The 22,507-nt window shown below is 37.4% G+C and overlaps 1 protein-coding gene across 3 annotated transcripts in view; it reads left to right on the top strand.

Moving 5' to 3' along the window:
• LOC138175996 (optineurin-like) overlaps positions 1-11,595 on the top strand; it is a 54,228-nt gene extending 42,633 nt beyond the window's left edge. For 2 of the 3 annotated variants that reach the window (XM_069106667.1, XM_069106665.1), the window contains 3 exons: positions 5,301-5,431; positions 8,233-8,318; positions 10,684-11,595. In XM_069106667.1, the coding sequence (XP_068962768.1) occupies positions 5,301-5,431; positions 8,233-8,318; positions 10,684-10,820 (354 nt within the window). In that variant the 3' untranslated portion in view covers positions 10,821-11,595. The remainder of the gene's footprint in view (positions 1-5,300; positions 5,432-8,232; positions 8,319-10,683) is intronic. The other variant, XM_069106666.1, reaches the window with a different exon arrangement.
• The last annotated feature ends 10,912 nt before the right edge of the window (positions 11,596-22,507 follow it).

The raw sequence follows: 22,507 nt of genomic DNA on the forward strand, positions 1-22,507 counted from the left end.
CCCCCTCAGTTTCCTTATCTGTAAAATGAGATGGAGAAGGAAATGCAAACCCTTCCAGTATGTTTGCCAAGAAAACCCCAAATAGGGTCACAAATAGTTGGACATGACTAAAACAGCTGAACAACATAAATCATAAATGTCCATATTTTTATTCCTAATGCAATCTCTTGAGCTATTCTTAAAACATCTCTTTAAACATATTGCCCTCCCTCTTTTGCTCCAGTATTGAAGTTTGTGAATGTGTTGATAGTCACTTTATTATTTTTTTTCAGGTAAAATCCATATATAGCTTGGGGACATGGGTCAGAGGTAAACAACCCAACTACAATTATCGATCATACCTGCAATAAAAAAAATGTAGAAGACTTCACTGGGGCCATCTCTGCTAACCTCTTCTGCCAGATATGCTTGTTATGTCTTAGGTTTAGACACATCTGTGCTATGTGTCTGCTACTCATCCTGTATTCCTTGCTTCCCCTCCATACCCTTACCTCTAGTGTGCCTGCTCCCACCTTTGTCCACTGGATAATATGAGCAGCAAACCCTCCTTTCCAACAACAGTTTCTTCCTTAACATTTGGAATAAGGAAGGAGTCATGCATAGGTATCATATTTTTTCTATCCTTTTCTTTCTTGTTTCTCTTTCTTCCCCTTTCTGTACCCTTTCCTCCACTTCCCAGGTGGATCATATCTACTCTTGTCTGCCTCTCATCCCCCATCTCCCCTTCCTCCACCACGGTGGGGCAAGCAAGGTGGGATGAGGCTATATGGCTATGGGGCAAGTGGTTTGGTTGTGTTTTGTTCTGTTTTTTAAAAGGGGTAATACTATATTCATTTCAAGTTGTGAAGAAAAATATAGGTCAACGGTTTTTTTTCTTTTTTTTTTTTTTAAAGCAATTGGGGTTAAGTAACTTGCTCAAGGTTACACGGCCAGGTATTTCAGGGTGTGGTGCTGAGTATCTGAGCCCGGATTTGATCTCCAGGTCTTCTCAACACTGGAGCTGGTGCTCTTACTTGCTGTGCTACCTGGCCGCCCCAAGGTCAACATTATCAAATAAAATACAAGGACTACTTGAAAGGGGAGGAAGTATAATACACACTATATATTTGGGGATATACATGTTAGATATACATTTTCGTCCTTGGGACTGCTTTGACTGTATCCTAAAAGTTTTAGCATGTTGTCTCGTTTTCTTCGATGAAATTTTCTATTGTTTTTTGACTCAAAAATGCTTTAGGATTATGTTATCTAGTCTCAACTAATTTTTAATCTTTTCTTCAAATATAATTTCATAGCATTTGTAGTCTATAAAAGATAGAGATGTAATTGCATTTACATGTGAGTTTTGTATGCCCTAGTACATGGTCAGTTTTTATAGAAATGCCAAGCATAGCTGAGAAATAATTATGAGATACCTATTGAATCTTACTTTTCTAAAATTCTACTCGGGTCCTTTCTTGCTTACTGTTTGGTTATATTTATCTAGGAATGAGAGGGGTATATCAAGGTCACCCACTATTAGTTTCACAGTGTATCTTTCCCCATAATTCAGTTAACTTTAAAAGTATTTAGATGCCATGTCCATTTGGTGTATATATAGTAAATATTGATAATACTTCAATGCCGCTTAATATGTATGGGATTAATATGCAATTTTCTTTTGAGTCCTTAAGTTTCCTTGTTTATCTGTTCTAATCCAGTCTTTTCATTGTTGCTACGTCTGAGATCATCACTGCTTTTTTAACTTTAACTGAAGAATCGATTTTACTCTAGTACCTTATTTTAACCCTGGATAAATCTTGGTGTTTTGAGTGTTTCTTATAAACAACATTGTTGGATTCTGCTTTCTAATACATTATGCTACCCTCTTCCATTTATGGGTAAGTTTATAACATTTATGATCACTGTTATGACTGTTAATTACACATTTCCCTCCACGAAGGGAGTGTTGAAGGAGTGTGCACAACACTAGTGACACCGTCTGCTTCTGTTCTACTACCCCTTCTCATTTCCCTATTCACAGGTTCTTACCATTTCATTTTATTCCCCTCTTCATGGTCCAGTCTTTGAAGAAAGTCTGTTTTGCTTATGACTGATGCCTCCCTAAATCTTCTCTTCTTCTTAATTCCCTCTTTCCTTACTCTCTCTCTTACTGAGTCCTTCTGATGTTTAAGGTATTTCTACACTGAACTGTGTGTTCAACTCTCCTTTGACCAGTTCAGTTGAATGTAAGATTAATGTTGCTCCCTGTTTCCCTCCCCCCTTCCTTCCCTCCATGTTTGTATAATCTTCTCATACAGCAAAATTATGATAGTCAGTTTCACTGCCTTCTTTCTCCTTTCTTTCTTAACTTATTTGTATTTTCTTCCTTTTTTCCATTTTTTATCTTAAGAAAAAAATAACAAAACAGTTCCCAGATTTATTCATTTCTCCAAGACTTTTGAAGACGTTAGGGTTTTGAGGGAATACTTGCTTCTTCTCCCCCTGTTAGAATGTTAACAATTCTTCATTATCTAATTCAAATGTATTTCCCTTTTGTTTCTCTTGATTCTTATATTTGTCATTCGCCCTTTATTTCATTAAAGGTTCATTCCCCGCCCCCCACCCGATGATTACATGCAGCTTTATTTTTGGTTATAATTTTTTTTTACTCTTGCCATCTGGAATATCATATTCCCTGCTCCTCTTTTCGTGATAGTGGAAGCTGCCAAAAGTCCCCCGCTATTAGTTTTACAGTGTATCTCTCCCTATAATTCAGTTAACTTTTAAAGTATTTAGATGCTATGCCATTTGTCTTCTTGATACTTCAACTCTTTTTTCCTGATTATTTTACAGATTTTTTTTCCTTTTTCTTCAAAGGTCAGGATTTTGGCTATAACATTCTTGGGAGTATTAATTTTGGGGCTTCTTCAAGGAGATGACCAGTGTATTCTTTCTTTTTTCACTTTGCCTTCTGTTTTTTAATAAATCTGGGTAATTTTTGTTCATTATTTCTTGAAACATGGTACCTAGGCTTTTTGTTACAGATTAGGTTTTCAGGTAGCCTGATCCTTCCTAGATCTCTCCTTCACTTGTCTTTTGATTTTGTTCCAATATGTGTTGTAGTTGGAGTCATTGATCTCTAATTTAATTTTCAAGGCATCTTACTTGAGAAAGTTTTGTACAACCTGTAACTTAAGTTTTTTACAAATTAGGTCCTAATTGGTGCCAATAATGAATCCTCTGAAGTAGTCATGTGTATTTGTATGAATAGTGAAGTCACACTATTCAAAGCTATAATAATGTAAAATGTGGTAATTTGTTCCAACCCAATGGAAATACACAGTTTGAATTCAAATAATGCAGCCACTTAAGGGGATTCATTACTTACATTACCTGGGATCTAGGTGTATTCTCTTTCCAATTCTTTCCTCTAACATTCTCAATTCCTTTCCTGTTCTTTCTTCTAAATCTCTCATTTCATTCATGTGATCATTTTTAAACTCTTATTTTTATTCCATTTTAGAATTCCAGTAGAGTTTTTGGCAAATGTACAATTTGCTTTACTTTTATGTGATATGGATTTATTTTCTTCTTTTCAGTATATTGAGTATCACTGGCTCCATAATATTTATCACTAGTATGTTCATGCATTTATTTATTTTACTATCCCGCCTTACTGAATTGGGATTTGTTGATGTTATTGTTAGACAAAGGCTTTCTTATACTTCTGGAAGGAACAGTGACTTTCTCTGGTGCCAGTCTGTATAATCTGGAGTTTGGGTAATGAGCACCATGTTTTTCAAGGACTTCAGGAACAGCTGTAGTCAGTTCACTGCTTCCTCTCACTTTATGATCTTGAGTACTACTCTTATGAGCCTGGTTTTTTTCTCCAAATGTCAGGGAACAATAGTTAAGAGGCAGCATTACAAATGGAACGTGTAATTGGTTACATAAACACACGCGGGTTGAGTTCCTAGATGACTGACTGAACTCACTCTCATTGTCTTATCGCTTAATGGTCAGGATGACCAGCATCCACAAGATCGACAAGATACCCTATGTAGTGTATGCACTCTGCTCTTGGTTGGGTCTGGTACCTGAGATCTTGGGCCTGTCCAGCAGCTTTGTGTCTGGCTTCTTAGTTCAATGAAGGATGACAGTAAGTTTACCTAGCTGTTGGTCCTGAGTTGAGGAGGCCTTCAAACTGAATCCTAGAGTCCCTACCCTTCTGACTCCAGTGGTATGAAGGGAAGAGTTAGTACTGAGGTGGTACTCATGGCATCAGAAGCAGTCTTCACCCACTTGCATTTTTAGTAGTAATGGAAGATTAAGGTAATCATAGATCTAGAGCAGAGGTGGGGAACCTGCAGCTTTGTGGCCACATGTGGCCTTCTAGGTCCTTTGGTATGGCCTTTTGACTGAGTCTAAGTTTTAGAGAACAAATCCTTTTATTAAGGGGATTTGTTCAGTGAAGTTTGCATTTAGTCAAAGGCCACACTTTAGGAGGGCCACATGTGGCCTTGAGGCCTCAGTCCCTATCCCTGATCTAGAGTCTTGAAGGGATCCCAGAGTCTATTTAGTCCAGCCTCCTTATTTTACATGGGAAGAAAGTGAAACCTAAGGGAATTAAGTGGCTTGCCCAACGTCACATAGGTATCGTATTTCATCAGAGGTAGAATTTGAATTTCCTCTGACTCAGTGACCTTTCCATTGTGCTGTTTTCTCCTGTGTTGTTTTCTAGATGTTCAGTGTCACAGAACAAAGTAATTAGATTTGGGAAAATAGGTTTGGTGGCGAGGAGGGCCCCAAATCCATATCTGGAGGAAGGGGATGGGGTAGCCATTCTTGTTAGCTGAGTGATAGTGGCACAATGAATGCACACTTCTCTACCCCTTCCATACATTCATCTGCCATCATTCTATACATCTGTAGTCAGAAAAACGTAACTTTCTAAGTTAGTAGAGTCTTAGTATAAGAAGGTTGGTCACCAAAGGGTTATTGGTGAACTTTGGCCACAGAAGCTTATCAAAATGATGTGCCAAGGCCTGAAAGGGTTGTGAGTTGTATTGGTGGAAAGAGAATGATAATGGGGGTAGAAAAGCTAAAAAGTTTCAGTTCATTAGCAAAATTAATAATTGATATTTTTATCCAAGTGTTTTGTGCTAATATAGCCGAGAAGAGCTGATAATGGATAATGGTCATTATACTAATCTTTCTCAGCTATCCTGTAGATGGCAGCAAGAGCCATATGTTAGTGTTTGCAGTGCACGGAAAGGCATAATGGGTTGAATTCAAATTTTTTTTTTCTTTGTAACCAGATGGAGGTTTATTGTTCTGACTTCCATGCTGAGAGAGCAGCAAGAGAGAAGATTCATGAAGAAAAGGAACAACTGGCATTGCAGCTGGCATTTCTGTTGAAAGAAAACAATGTTTTTGAAGATGGGAGCAGGTAAGATAAAGTGAAAAGCAGACTTGAAATAAATTGCAATACAGACTTGGAGCTTGATTCTCCATTCGGCAGCACCATCTTTGTTCCCCTGTAAGAGGAAACTGCTTATAAACTTTAAAAAGTCTAAGGGTGGTGTGTGTGTGTGTGTGTGTGTGTGTGTGTGCGCACGTGCACACATGCATTTGTGTGTCTGTGTGTATGGATGTTCTGGAGAGACAGAATAGTATAGTCGTGTAAGTGCTAGACTTGGAGTGCCTAGGCCTAGGTTTCATTCCTTCCTCAAGCACTTACTCTGTGATAATGGATAAGCCCTTTAACTTTCCTAGCCTCAGTTTCTGTAAAATGGGGCTGATAATACTTTGCAGGCAGTGCAATGGATAAAATGCCAGGCCTGGAATCAGAAAGATTCATCTTCCTGAGTTTAAATCTGGCCTCAGACACTTACTGGTTATGTGACCCTGGGCAAGTAATTTAACCCTGCTTGCCTCAGTTTCCTCATCTATATAATGAGCTGGAGAAGGAAATGGCAAACCACTCGATTATCTTTACCAAGAAAACCCCAAATGGGGTTTAAAAGAGTCGAATATGGCTGAAAGGTGATTGAACAACAATAACAAATACTTTTACTTTTACTACCCACCTTACAGGGTTATTGTGAGGAAGGTGCAGTATGAACACTGAAGTCCTAGGCAAATGGAAAAAGTTAGCTATTTTACTTTTGGGGAATGGCACTGGATTATTTGTTTTCACTAGAGTTCCCCTTTTTTCTGTTTTTAAAGATTGGGTATCCCTACCTCACAAAAGCTAGCAGTGCTTTAGCTTCTCCTGGCTTTGGTGCCACTCTGATTGGCACAGGAACTTTGACCTGCTTTGTTCTCTGGAGCAGGTTTGCTCCACCATCAATATCCTGCTGACCCCCTGTTCTCAGAGTTTTCCAAGTCAATGGTGAATATAGTACAGACACCCAGCTAGCTTAGCCCACTGCAGCTCACAACTCCTGAGCTCCTGGAGCTCCAGCCTACCCACTAGCAGGGATTGCAGGTGTATTACACAATTCCCAGCTATCTTTATTTTTTAAAAAAGAACAGAAACTGAATTGCATGGATGGCTATAACTCATTTACCTTATATATTAACATAGTAGCTTTCAATTGCTGACCTAACCAGCACCTAATCAGACCATCTCATTCATTGTATCTGTGAAACCTGAAAAGATTACATTAGATGCAAAGAAGACTACCCTATGTCTTGTGCTTGGGGTTTTGATTGTTTTGGGGCCATCCCCAATACCTATAGTTGAAAAGGAAAGCTTTCATTCTACTGGAGAGAAGCAGCATGTACACAAATAAGCAAATAGAAAATAGATATAAGTTAATTTGGGGGAGGTAGCTATGAACAATAACACCTGAGGGAATTAGAAAAGTCCTTTCTGAAACAGCACTTGAGCTGAGCCAAAGGATTCCAAGAATTAGAGGTGAGGAGGGAGAAAATTCTAAGAATTATGTGACAAAACAGTTTCAATCCAGTTCCTCTAGATATAAATTCAGTACTCCCTCTACTGTACCATGGCATACTCAGTACTTATAATCTGCTGTTTATTTTCTTGGTAAAATGCTAATTTACATTAACTGAATTATGCCCATTTCACTGGCACTTTTCTTACTAGGCTAGTACACACAGGCTTGATTAGTACTGAGATGTTGAGACTTGATGTGCTAAAAGAAGTAAGAGGGGCTATAGTAGAGAAATTATTTTGATAAGAATTCAATCTCATTTGAACTGGATTCCTTGCACTGTTGGCCATTCCTACCACTCAAGCTTTTAGACTGGTGATGCTTTTATTATGAAGATATAAGATTTACTCATTGAGGACTTTTGCCTATCTATGGTACCTTCTTTTAGAGATATAAAAAACATCATTGTGGATTTGGGGGCTATATTTTACAATCTTAATGGATTAAAACTTTCAAAAAATTACAATATAGATGTTAAATAAAAATTTTAATTTTGTATATGAATAAAAAACACTTCATCTACTTAGTGTTATGAAAGAAAAAAACATTACTAAATGTCTGAGTTTATACTTCAAGTTAATTTATTGAAACCATGTTGTGTTTAAGTAATATTGTTTAATACTTCTATAAGAACATAGACTTTTTTTCTTTGCCTTTGGCTTCATTTTGGAGGTGAGAAGGGATCTTGAAGGTGGGGTGGACAAAACACATATGTGCTTTCATCAGTGCAGAGAATGCCCACTATGACAATCCCTTCCAATAAATTTAGATGGCAATTTGTCTATTACTTACAGTCTCAGTAAATTGCGTGGAGTACTTTAGAGAGACTGGTCAGGATCACACAGCCTGTAGAGTAGCTAGTATTTATATAGTGCTTTAATGTTATCTCATTTGGGTCTCACACAACCCTGTGAGGTAAGCGATGGTCTTATCCCCATTGTACAGATGAGGAAACTGAGGCTGAGAAAGATTAAGTGACTTGCCCAGGGTCACATAGCTAGTAAATGTCTGAGGCCACATTCAAACTCAGGTCTTTTTTACTCCAAAGCCAACTTTCTCTCCATTATTACCACCTATTAGCCAGTTTATTTCAGAGGTAGGACTTGAAACCAGGTCTTTCTGACTTCAGGCTAGACCTCTGTCCATTATTCCATGCTTCCTCTTTTTTATTTGATTTCTTGACATTGTTACAATCTATTTGATTTTATTCTTTTTAAAATTTAATATTACTTCTGTCTTTCAAAATGCTAAAAAAAAAAAATCAGTATGTGCTCATCTTTATAATTAGCAGACAGTCTTTGATGGAACTGCAAAGCCGTCATGGGGCCAGATCAACAAATGAACAAGACCAGCAACCCTACCTTGTTCAGAGAGGTAAATTATTAAGCCCATTACTTTGCTTACAAAACATATAGCATAATGTCATTTGGAACCTTATACAGAAAAAACCTTACCTGACCCAATTTTCATACCCCCAGAAACTTTCAAAGTACTTCTTTACATGTGTCTGAGAATATGACTTGCCATCATAGGCTTGAGAATTTGGTGGGTTTTTTAAAAACTTTTTTTCTTAAGCTACTTCTAAAAATAAGCAAACCTCACTGAAGTCCTACTCCTCAGCCTGGGAAGTGGCCTAGGCTTCTCAAAGGTCATGTCAGCAGAAACACAAGCCCTGGCAGGTCCTATCAAATTAGAGTAGGGTCTTGTCTAGGGATTCTGTCTGTTACCCCAGCTAAGCCACATCTCTTATTCTGCCCCACCCCTAGCATTTAAAATTTGCTAAAATGACGTCAAAACGAATTCAAAGGCATCTCAGAAAGGATCATCACTAGAAGGTTGTCTACCAGATAATGAACAGTGTTTGTATTTTTATCTTTTAAATCATAGCAACTCATGAAGATGGTCCCTCTAATGCATAGAGGGTTTTTGCAAGGGTCAGTCAGTAAAAGGGAATACCCTAATTAATTAAGTTACAGATAATTTGAAGTATCAGCTCCAAAAATCATTAAGTTTCTGAATTGGGGTTAGATTTAGGGGAGAGAAAGGTATTATCCTTGTTTTGTAAATTCTGTTAAACATTGCTGAAAGTCTATCATGCGTATTGCACTGGGGAAGTACAAAGACAAGTCTCCCCTTGCTCTTATAGAACATTCATTTTAATTATATAAGTAGCAGAGAAATGTAATCCAGAAGATAATCAAATGGTAGCTGAAAGGCAATTTTAGTGATGATTGTTAAGAGTCCAGAAATCCCATTTTTAAATTGCATATCAGCTTTTAAACTTTTTTTTTTTTGCAATGCTGGACCAGTTTCAAGTTATCACTTAAGTTTTTTCTCTTATGGCATAGTAAATTATTTTGTTAACAAATATTTAATGAACACCTCCTATTAGAATATAGAGACTTCTTGGGGCAGATCTAGACAAATCCTACTGTATGTATGCTTCATACCCTAGTGCCTCCATCAAGCATTTTTACTTATGTAAAATAAGATTAAAATTAATTTGAAAGGCAGCTTTAAAGGGGAAAATCAATCACAAAAATATAGCCTGAAGTATATTCACAGAAGGTATTAAGAGAAGGGAGGGAATTTAATAGGTGTGTGGGGTTATGTGTTTATGCAAGCATGCCTGTGATTGTCTAAGGTCATTAGCCCTTTTTAAAAAAAGGATCACAAGATTAATAACACAAAGTATATAAAACAAGGAATAAAACCATTATGTCATCTAGTAATAATTTTAGCCAGAGTCAAACGTGTAGTTGAAAGAATTCTTGTTCAAATACAATTTGGACTAAATGGTCTCTGAGGTCCCTTGCAACTCTAAAGCTCTATGAAGTTGACAAAAGATGTATTTGTTGTGTGTCCCCTTCCAAGTCCATCCAAAGTGATATTCCTTTTAACTCTGCTTCCTTCTGTGGGAGGGGGACAGGAAGGAATGGTAAAATCTGGCACTTTAGATATATGGATTTTTCAGCATGGAAACTCCCTCCCCAGATAGATCTTTATCTGATAGTAGTGGGGTATGCCTTGGCAACATGTGCTCAGCATGTGAACTCAAGCCTCCCAATCACTAAAGCCAGCCCTCTGCCACTTACATAATATAAAATGTCTACATCGACGTAGTCAGTTTGTATGCTATTCCAGTCCTGCTGATCTCACTCTGCATCATTCATGGCTTTCCACATTTCATGGTTTTCATTTCTTTTAGAGTGCCATATTTTTCCACTGTAATGTCATAATTTATTTAGCAATATTCTAATCATTATACATATGTTATTTCCATTTTCCAGTTGGAACTCAAGTTCCAATAGAAATCAGAAGCAGAGTATTATGCTACTTTGTATAAAACAGTAAGTTCCTTGTCACCAGAAGTGTTTGAGCTGAGGCCAGGTGTTGCTCAGGAATGTTATAAAAGATACTTTATGTACTGGATAGGATGTTGGGCTACATGGTGTCTAGTGTCCCCATCAAAACTTTTAAGAGTCTATGATTTTTCCTTTAATTTGTGTGTCTAGTATCATAACTTCAGCTATAAATCAGTGAATTGGTAAAACCTTTTTAAAAAACCACATTATTGTCAAACCTACTAACAACTATTATTAGAAGTTTGGTTACATTTGGTAGTGACTACTAAACTCTAAGCTTAAGCTTATCAAAATTAGTATGTTTAAAAAAAGAAACATTCTACTTAGAACAAATAACTCATAGGATGGATAAGCTTTTTCTGCTTTGTTCCCAGGAACTGATGATAGAAGCTGGCGGCAACAACAACAACAACAGCAAAGGAATATTCCAATCCATTCGTGCCCCAAGTGTGGAGAGATTCTGCCAGACATAGATACACTGCAGATTCATGTTATGGACTGCATTATATAAATGATGTTCCACCTCAGAACAAAACAAAAAAACACTCTTTATGGTAAATGCTGACTTAATCCTCTAAGAGCTGTACCTTTGTGCGTTTTTCCTCAAACATTTTGGCCCTTTACATTTGTTTTGGAAGAAAGAAAAATTTCTGTGTGTTAAATAAGTCACTGATTGTCCATAAAGGACTCCATTTAAATGAGCTTCATTTTCTGTGTTCAGTTTATGCCAGCTTTGCACCATAATATCTGGATAGATTAATGTAATCAGAAGATAAACTTCACTGATCAATTTAAAGCACTCTAAGTGGGCAGACAAGATGAAGTGGTTACAGGTTTAATCAAGAAACGGACTTCCCTTTTTAAAGTATTCTAACAAACTGTACAGTTCTTTTTATTCATCACCCGTTTAAAATGAATCCTGTTGGATTTTTTTTCTTTTTGCATTATAGTTTATTTACTATAGCTAGTGTAAGCATACTAGCTTTTTTTTTTTTGTATGCTTTTTATTTGGGCACCATGCGCTTTAACTTGACATAGAGAAAAAGAAAAATTGTGGGCATATGTGAAATAGGTAAGTGTTAGGTTTATTTGATTTTATGAAATAGTTCACAGTGTAAAGAAGTTAACTTTGTTTTTTAGTTATTAGGTACAAGTAGGTTTGCACAGTGGATGCTTATTCACTTGTTGACAAGAGAAAAGATGTTTATTCATTTTCTTTAAATGATCAAGTTACATCTTAAGAGTCATAAAACAAAATGATTGCAAAATAAAACTGCTTATAAATATTTTAGGTTTTTTCTTATATGTATATTGACTAATTTCTTAACATGCATTTTCTGTATTAAATTATACACATATAACTAGCTATATGTATTTGTTTACTTAATTCTCTGTAAATGACAAAATCTCATTCCTGAAGGCCAGTTCTCACACTTAGATTACTAGTAGCTACATCCTGAGATGTAGGCTTAGCTATCCTTAAATGAGCCCAGTTCCAACTGGCCAGTAAGTTTTGATTAGCCATGAAAATAAAATAAGCTCAAGCCTGCAGCCTCATAGACTAAAAAAAAAAATCAAGACAGCAAATCAACATATTCTCTATCTCTTTATATTATCTTTGAGTTTCATTTTCATGGTGTATGGTAGGAACACTATATTTTAGTACAAGCTGTCTGTGTCTGTTCTTTGAGCCTCGTCAAATAGAGGAGCAGGTGAGAGAGTAGACCCAGATTCTGGAGATGGGGTATCTTGTTTGAGGAACATCAAGAGGCCACTGTCACTGGACTGTAAAATAAGCAGAGGGAGACGCAGGGGCAGGCCGAGAAGGTGCGGCCAGCAGAGGCAGGCCGGGAAGGGGCCTGATCAACTCGGAGGGCAAGTCTTCCCACCAACCACAAGGTCCACTACCAGGCCTATCACCAAAGGGCTGGGACTGGAAAGAGCAAGGTAAGAAGCAAATACAGGGGCCCCTGTCCTGGACAGCAAACACTCCTGGGGCTACCACTTCATAGCCCAGAAATTTTTTTTTTTTAAAAAGCCCCTTTCAGGACCTCCAAAGACTAGGATAACAGAGTGAACCTCACTCCAAACCCCCTCTCTGACCCTGAAAACATAGTAACTCTTGCCCCAGGGCAAAACCCTCTACAGTAAAGGCTTGGGATCCTAGAGGAAGGGCATGGCTAGGACCCTGCCTCAAAATGGGTAGAAAGCAGACTATAAAGACATAGACTCTGGAGTCCTACTATCCTCAGAGGGAGGAACCAACCTCAGAGGGAAACAATGTGGACTCCACACCCAAAACTGAAACTTCAACAGGGAATGGGTCCCAAGCACAGAAGGCTCTCCTAGATGAGATCAAAAGGAACTTTGAAAACAAAATGAGAGAGATAGAAGACAAAATGAATAATTCTCTCAAAATGAAAATAGCAGAATTAGAAAAACATTATAATGAGGAAAACATCTCTCTAAAAAGAAAAGTGTATGATATGGAAAAGGAGCTTCAAAAATTAACCAAGGAAAATGATTTGCTAAAAACCAGAATTAACCAAATGGAAACAAATTACTCTATGAGGAACCAAGAATTAGCCAAGCAAAACAACAAGAATGAAAAATTAGAAAAAGAGGTAAAATACCTCAAGGAAAAAATAACTGACCTGGAAAACAGATCCAGGAGAGATAATCTGAGAATCATAGGCCTACCAGAAAATTATGATGAAAAAATAAGCCTGAACAACATTCTCCAAGAGCTCATTAAGGAAAACTGCCCTGAGATACTAGAACCTGAGGGTAAAATAGAAATCAAGAGAATCCACCGGACACCTGCTGTAAGAGATCCCAAACTGAAAAGTCCTCTAAATGTTGTGGCCAAACTCCAGAACTACCAGATAAAAGAGAAACTACTTCAAGCGGCCAGAAAGAAACAATTCAAATATCAAGGGTCCACAGTGAGGATTGCACAGGATTTGGCAGCCTCTACACTGAAAGATCGGAGGCAGTGGAATACAATTTTCCAGAAGGCAAAAGAGCTCGGGTTACAACCAAGGATCACATACCCAGTGAGACTGAGCATATTCTTCCAGGCAAAGAGATGGTCATTCAATGATATAACAGAGTTCCAGACCTTCTTGATAAAAAAGCCAGAACTCAATGGAAAATTCAACCTCTAATTACGAGATGCAACAGTGGCTTAGAAAGTAAACAAGGAGAACACACACACACCCTGCTATTTGATAAAAGCAAACTGGTTATAGACAAGTAGAGGGTATGACTATAAAATACACAAAATGACGATTTTAAATAAATCTTAAGGGCTACAAAGGGACTGCAATGGAAGAAAGGGAATGGTTGAAGTGGAAAAGGGTAAATTATGCCACTCATAGAGGCATAAAAACTGTATAGCAGAGGAAAAAAAGGGAGGGAGTTGGAAAGCATATGAGCTTTTCCCTCATTGGTTCTGGTACAAGGAGGGAATAACAACCAGTTAAGCATAGGACTCTATGGAGAAGAAACGCAAAAAGTATCATTTTAGAGGGAAAGAGGGGAGGGAGAGGAGCTTCACATGACATATGTTCCTGTCACTCTTGATGCGAAGAAGAAATAGCATACTTCATTAAGTATAACAATATCCTACAGGCAGTAGGAGGGGAAAAAGGTTACGAAAGGGGGGTGGGAGTGGTTTGTAGGGAGGGAAGTAGTAAGGGGAAAGGGGAGGAAAAGGAAGGGGGGCCGAAAAGGGAACACTGAGGGAGGCGGTGGTCAAAAGGAAAACTATTAAGGGGGGGAAGGGAGAAGGGAGGGAAAATATGAACATTAACAGGGGCAGGAATAGGATGGGGGGAAAGAAACATAACAATCATAACTGTAAATGTGAATGGAATGAACTCTCCCATAAAACGGAGACGGATAGCAGAATGGATTAGAAATCATAATCCTACAATATGCTGTTTACAAGAAACACATCTGAAACAGAGGGATACACGCAAGGTAAAGGTAAAAGGTTGGAATAAAATATATCATGCCTCAGCTAAAGTAAAAAAAGCAGGGGTAGCAATCCTTATCTCAGATAAAGCAAAAGCAAAAATTGACCTAATTAAAAGAGATAAGGAAGGAAACTATATCCTGTTAAAAGGCACCGTCGAGAGTGAAGCAATATCACTACTTAACATATATGCACCAAGTGGTGTAGCATCCAAATTCCTAGAGGAGAAGGTAAAGGAATTAGAGGAAGAAATAGATAGCAAAACTATACTAGTGGGAGACCTTAATCTCCCCCTCTCTGAACTTGATACATTCAACCTCAAAATAAACAAGAAAGAAGTTAAGGAGGTGAACAGGATTTTAGAGAGGATAGGTATGATAGATCTCTGGAGAAAACTGAATGGGGATAAAAAGGAATATACTTTCTTCTCAGCGGTTCATGGCACATACTCAAAAACTGACCATGTTCTAGGGCATAAAAACCTCACAATTCTATGCAGTAAGGCAGAAATATTAAATGCATCCTTCTCAGATCATGATGCAATAAAAATTATATGCAATAAAGGGCCCGGGAAAGACAGACTAAAAACTAATTGGAAATTAAACAATTTAATCCTAAAGAATGAGTGTCAAACAAGAAATTATAGAAACAATCAGTAATTTCATTCAAGAGAATGATAATAATGAGACAACATACCAAAATCTGTGGGATGCATTAAAGGCAGTTCTTAGGGGAAGTTTTATATCCCTGAGTGCATACGTGATTAAATTAGAGAAAAGGGAGCTCAACGAATTGGGCATGCAATTAAAAAACCTAGAAAAAGAACAAATTCAAAATCCCCAATTAAATACTAAATTAGAAATATTGAAGACAAAAGGAGAGATTAATAAATTTGAAATTAAGAAAACTATTGAATTAATAAATAAAACCAAGAGCTGATTTTATGAAAAAACCAACAAAATTGAGAGACCCTTAGTAGTCAATATGATAAAAAAAAAAAAAGAAAACCAAATTATGAGTATCAAAAATGAAAAGGGTGAATCTACCTCCAATGAAGAGGAAATCAAAACAATAATTAGGAATTATTTTTCCCAATTGTATGCACATAAATTTGACAATCTTAGGGAAATGGATGAATATTTACAAACATACAAGTTGCCCAGATTAACTGAAGAGGAAGTAAATTATTTAAATAATCCCATCTCAGAAAAAGAAATTGAACAAGCCATCAGTCAGCTCCCTAGGAAAAAATCTCCAGGGCCAGATGGATTCACTAGTGAATTCTATCATTTAAAGAATAATTGATTCCAATACTCTACAAACTATTTGGGAAAATTAGTGAAGAAGGAGTCCTACCAAATTCTTTTTATGACACAAATATGGTACTGATACCTAAATCAGGAAGAGATAAAACAGAGAAAGAAAATTATAGACCAATCTCCCTCATGAATATAGATGCAAAAATTCTAAATAAAATACTAGCAAAAAGACTACAGCAACTTATCTCAAGAATAATACACTTTGATCAGGTAGGATTTATTCCAGGAATGCAAGGATGGTTTAATATTAGGAAAACCATCAGTATAATTGATCATATCAACAATAAAACTAGCAGAAACCACACGATCATCTCAATAGATGCAGAAAAGGCTTTTGACAAAATACAACATCCATTCCTATTAAAAACATTAGAAAGTATAGGAATAAATGGAGCCTTCCTTAAAATAATAGGTAGCATCTATTTAAAGTCATCAGCAAGTATTATATGTAATGGGGAGAAGCTAGAAGCATTTCCCATAAGATCAGGGGTGAAACAAGGGTGTCCACTATCACCCCTCTTATTCAATCTGGTACTAGAAATGTTAGCAGTAGCAATTAGAGAAGAAAAAGAAATCAAAGAAATCAAGTTAGGCAAAGAAGAGACCAAGCTATCACTCTTTGCAGATGATATGATGATATACTTAGAGAATCCTAGAGAATCAAGTAAAAAACTGCTTGAGACAATAAATAAATTTGGCAAAGTTGCAGGATATAAAATAAACCCACATAAATCCTCGGCATTCCTATATATTTCCAATGAAATTCAACAGCAAGAAATAGAAAGAGAAATCCCATTTAAAGTTACTGTAGACATTATAAAATATTTGGGAATCTACCTGCCAAAACAAACCCAGGATCTGTATGATCATAACTACAAAACACTTTTCACACAAATAAAGTCAGATCTAACTAATTGGAAAAATATCAATTGCTCATGGCTGGGTCGAGCTAATATAATAAAAATGACAATTTTACCCAAATTAAATTATATATTTAGTGCCATACCAATTAATTTATCAAAAAACTACTTTATAGAGCTAGAAAAAATAGTAACAAAATTCATTTGGAAGAATAAACGGTCCAGAATATCAAGGGAATTAATGAAAAGAAATGCTAGGGAAGGTGGACTAGCTTTACCAGATTTCAATCTGTACTATAAAGCAGTAGTCATCAAAACTACTTGGTACTGGCTGAGGAATAGAGGAGTGGATCAATGGAATAGATTAGGCACACGAGATTCAGAAGTCAATGACTATAGTAATGTATTGTTTGATAAACCTCCAGACCCTGGTTTTTGGGATAAGAACTCACTATTTGACAAAAACTGCTGGGAAAATTGGAATATACTATGGCAGAAACTGGGCATAGACCATTATCTAATACCATATACCAAAATCAAGTCTAAATGGGCTCATGATCTAGGTATAAAGGTTGATACTGTAAGCAGTCTCCTAAAACAAGGAATAGTTTACCTATCAGACTTGTGGAGAGGGAAAGACTTTATGACTAAACAAGAATTAGAGAACATTATAAAACGTAAAATGGATAATTTTGACTACATGAAATTGAAAAGTTTCTGTACAAACAAAGCCAATGTAACCAAGATTAAGAGGCAGGTGGGAAATTGGGAAAGAATCTTTACAACCTATGTCTCTGACAAAGGACTCATTTCTAAAATATACAGAGAATTGAGTCAAATTTATAAGAATACAAGTCATTACCCAATTGATAAATGGTCAAAGGATATGAACAGGCAGTTTTCAGAGAAAGAAATTAAAGCTATCTATAAGCACATGAAGAAATGCTCTAATTCACTATTGATTAGAGAAATGCAAATCAAAACAACTGTGAGGTACCACATCTCACCAGTCAAATTGTCTAAGATGACAAAACAGGAAAATGACAAATGCTGGAGAGGATGTGGGCAAATTGGAACACTAATACATTGTTGGTGGAGTTGTGAACTGATCCAGCCTTTCTGGAGAGCAATCTGGAATTATGCCCAAAGGGCTATAAATACTTTCATACCCTTTGATCCAGCAATACCACTCCTAGGGTTATATCCCAAAGAGATCATAGAAATGGGAGAAAGACCCATATGTACAAAAATGTTTATAGCAGCTCTTTTTGTGGTGGCAAAGAATTGGAAATTTAAGAGGGTGCCCATCAAGTGGGGAATGGCTGAACAAGTTGTGGTATATGCATGTTATGGAATACTATTGTGCTATAAGAAACGAGGAGCAGGCAGTCTTCATATTTACCTGGAGAGGCTTAAAAGAACTGATGCTGAGTGAGAAGAGTAGAAGAGAAATTTGTACACAATTACAGACACAACGTATGTGTGATGACCAACTTTGATAGACTGGGCTCTTCTCAGCAATGCAATGACATAAGTCAATCCCAAAAGACTCATGATGGAGGGAAATATGTGCATCCAGAGAAAGAACTAGAAAGAACTAAGTTTATATCCAGGTGGAAGCAAAATGCCTGATATTTTTCATTCTCTTATTTGGTTTTATGTCCTCTTTACCATTTTTTCATTCCAGCTGGTACAATCCGTCCTTATAACCTGACAAATGTATAATGTGAAAGTATTTACAGATCCTATACTTGACTATAAGCCGCCATGGGGGGGAGGGTGGGAGGGGGACAAAATGTGAAATTCAAGGAATTGTGGAATTGAATCCTGTAAACTAAAAGGAAACAAACAAATTAATAAAAAAAAAAATAATGATGAAAGCCAAAAAAAAATAAGCAGAGGGGTGTAAAATATAAGAACACTGGGAAGGTAAGAAAATGACAGGTTGTGAAGGGTTTTAAATCTCATACAGAAGAATTAATATTTGATCTTTGGTAATAGGGAGACACTGAAACTTTTGAGGAGGGGAGTGACATGCTCAGACTTTTCCTATAAAAATACCACTTTGGCAACTGGGTGGAAAATGGATAGAAGAAGGAAGATATCTAAGACAGGAAGAGCAATTAGGAGGCTATTGTAATAGTCCAGGTGAAAGATGATAAAGACTTGAACTAAGATGGTATCTGTATAAGTGAAGACACAGATGCAAGGTATGATATAGAGATAGAATCAATAAGACTTCGGAACTTATGGAATATGTGGGGTAAGGAAGAGTGAAGAGTCAAGAATTACTACCAGCTTGTATGTTTGGATAGAGAAAGAAGAGGACCCAGGACAAAACTCAGGTATTCCCAAGTATGGAAGCTTATGTTGAACAAGGAGAGGGATCCAACAAAATAGATAAATCGGGTAGGAAGAGAAAGAAGAAAGAGTAGTGTCAAGAAAACCTAAGGAGGAAAGGATGTTCAATAGTACTAGATGGTATAAAGAAGTCAAGTAGGATAAGGACAGAGACAAAGGCATCAGATTTGGCAATTAATAGAACATAGCTAACATTGGAGGGCACAAGGCAGAAGCCATATTGTAAAGGGTATAAATAAATGGGAAGTGACACTGATAGCTTTGGCTAGAAGTCTGACTATGAAGGGAAAGAGAAATATAGTTTGTTGGGATGGTACAATTAAATGACAGTTTTTGTTGTTGGTCAAGGATGAAGATCTGGAGATGATTTTAGGAAGCAGGCAAGATGCCAGTGACTAAGGAGAGGCTGAAAATTTTGGGAGAAGGGATGTTCGCAGAAAAGGCAGGAAGGAATAAGGGCATAAGCAGAGTGGTCGGTGAATAGACAACTTCCTCAGAGACCACTGGGAACAAAGAACACTGGGAAGGTAAGAAAAGAGGGAGATACTGAGGTGAGTTGGAATGTAGAGCTGGACAGAAAAGGGAACTCACAATGGAAGGCCCCAATTTTCTCAGTTAAATATTTGGCAAGGCCCTCAGCTTAGGTAGAGGGAATGATTTAGATGGCTTCAGGAAAGAGGAGGAGATTTGGAGTAGATGCAGAAAGGAATAGGATAGAATCAATCACAGATTAGTAAAAGGATTGGTGAGTAGCAGTAATGGCCCAGATGAGAAGAACTTTAGTTAACTATGGGTAAACTCTAGTGAACCCAGTTAGCACAGTTTGTGACTTCCTCCATTTGCTTTTAGCAGGATGCATGTAGGGGAGAAGGTAGAGTAATCAATCCAAGGATGGGATTTGGAAATAAGAGAGGAAAAAGGAGTAAGAGATTTAAGGGTAGATAACAGTGTAAAGGTTCACCTGGTTACCTCTATGATCTTGAAAGAAGGAAAGAGACCAGAGCCAGGGTGAGGACCTGAGAAAGCAACTAGAGGTTGATGTGAGAACAAAAAGAATAAGCATATATAGAAGTAAGGCACAGGAAAAGATAATGTAGAATTCTTTTTCAGGTAATGAACTAAAAGCCCTCTTTAAGTACGTTATTATAAGAAATTTCAGGAATAAGGTACTAGCAGCAGACATGAAGGTGGAATTTGAGCTGAGTCTTAAAAACTAAGGAAGCCCAGGAGGGTGGAAGTAAAGAGAGCACTACAGCTGTGGGAGACAGCCCCTGAAAAAGCACCAAGTTAGGAGATTTATAAAGAATTATGTTCAAGAAATAGCAAGACCAGCATTACTGGATCATAAAGGAATGCTATGCTGAAGGGGTCCGTAGCAAGGTCTTAAAAGACTACCTCACACAAGACTAAAAAGACCTGTGTCTGCTCCTTTTGCCCTTGCATTAGTGGGTGGGGAAATAATAAAAGCATTAGCAATGTTTCCTTGGCTGGGAAAGCTGGTACACGTGCTATGGTCACCCAGAGGGGATATTCTTACGCCATAAGCTGAGCAACCAAGCCCTGTTGTTCCTGCAGTTGTTTACCAAGATAGGATGTAACTTCCACCAAACCCTCCAGAGGTGGATGTAAATCTGGGGCTATAATCTTCGTTAGAAGACTGGTGTTACTGTTATGCTCCCATGATCTTTTCAGTCAATTGGCTTTCATTCCACTGCACCACACTACCTCAGTGAACTGACAAGTATAAATAAAATGCTTTGAGAATTCAGAGGAACGACAAATCATCACATCATAGATTCAGAGCTAAAAGGCATATCAGAAGTCATCTTGTCCAACCTACTCATTTTACAAATCAGAGAACTAAGGTCCAAATCAATTCTAGGTAGGGAATTGGGGTGGGTTTCACAGAGGAGATTTGAGTTACGTCTTGATGAAAACAGGATTTATCTAGGCATATATTTAGAAGTCAGGAATAGACATTCCATGCATGGGCTCAGAGGTGAGAAAATCTCGGGAAAGTATTCCAGAAACATCACAGGACCAGTTTTTCTTGAGTAGTTGGGGCAAATGAAGAGTGAGATTAAAAAGTTGAAAAGGGATGATCAGCAGATTTAGAAGCCATGTCAAACTCACTAATTGTATAGATAAGAAAATTGAGGCCCAAAGAGATTAAGTTACTTGCCCAGTGTCACAAAGGTAAAAAGCCACAAAGATAGAATTCAAACCCATATCCTCTTGACTCTAGATTCGGCGCTCTTTCTGAATCTATTGCCCTTATAGGAGTAAGACTAGACTGGTGGCCAGAAACTGCAAGCTTTTGAAAGCTTCATCAAATACTAGTGCAGTGGAGGACAGTTTTTTATCTCCTCCCCCTTCTTTCCCTTGATTGATTTTTACATACCTACCCTTTATCTCATCCCACATCTGAGGGTATGGTAAGGAGTTTCTGGAAATTATTGGGTGGATGCTTCAGAGAGGCAGATATGCTTGGTCTATTTCTTTTCCATTTTTTAAATATATCCAGTAAATTCAGTGTATGTGTTCTATGAATATTTGTTGTTCAATCATTTTTCAGTTGTGTCTGACTCTTAATGAGTTCATTTGAGGTTTTCTTGGTAAAGATACTGGAGTAATTTACCATTTCCTTCTCCAGCTCATTTTATAGATGAGAAAACCTAGGCAAAGAGGGTTGAGTGATTTGCCCAGTGCGACACAGCCAGTGTCTAAATCTAGATTTGAACTCAGGCCCTCCTACCTCCAGGGCTAGTGATTTATCTACTGCGCCACCTAGCTGTCCTGTGAATATAGGGAGTTAAAACTGAGAGGAAATCCAAAGCAAGGTGCTAAGAGTGAGGCGCTGAATCATGAATTTATACAGAGTATCCCAAAAAATTTTAAACTACTAAAGCTTAGACTTCAACTTAGAACACACCACATATTTTCATTTTTGAGTCATATTCAAATTTTTTTCCCCTTAACTTAAATTGAGAATCTGGTCAGCATTGCCCTGAGAAGCCAGGCAAGGCAGGGAATATGAGAGGGGGAGTGCTCTTAGCATTTATTTTCAGGCTGAACTCCCTCTGTGGTCAATGGCATACTGCAGCTGTTTTAGGAAGGCTAGAAAAGTAGTGCCTGACAGGACTACTTAACTGGGGGCTCGAGTCTAGCACCTTCGGGTAGACAAGCCAGATACTGTGCTCCCTCTTTCGATGATATTGCATACTGTTTTTCTGTGGACTTAATACAAGAAAGAGCAAAGGAACTAGTGTGGAATGTTGCATGTGTAGCATCCAGTCTACACCTGTAGCATATGCAAGTTTCAGTGATTTCCCTGCCCTTAGCCCTGATTTACTGATAAAGCAAACTACAATCAGTTATTGGGAGGGAGGCAATGAAGCTATTGGAGATATTTGAACAGAAGTATAATAAAACTAGATATATACATGAGGAAGATTAGTGTGGCAGTAACATAAAGGATGACTTGGAGGAGGGAAAAAAGTGGAGTCAGGAAGACTGGTACAAGGCTACTGGAATAGTTCTAATAATGGTGGTAGCTGTGGAAACAGAAGAAAATGTTGCATAGGTAGAATTAATAGGATTTGGTAACTGATTTCATGTGAAAAGGGGGAGAGAAAATAGAAATAAAAACTAGTATTTCAAACATATTTTCCCTAGGTTC

The sequence above is a fragment of the Petaurus breviceps genome, unplaced genomic scaffold (genome assembly GCF_028583685.1).
Source record: "Petaurus breviceps papuanus isolate PSGF00001 unplaced genomic scaffold, PetGlider_PUasm1.0 80, whole genome shotgun sequence".
Lineage (NCBI taxonomy): Eukaryota > Metazoa > Chordata > Mammalia > Diprotodontia > Petauridae > Petaurus > Petaurus breviceps.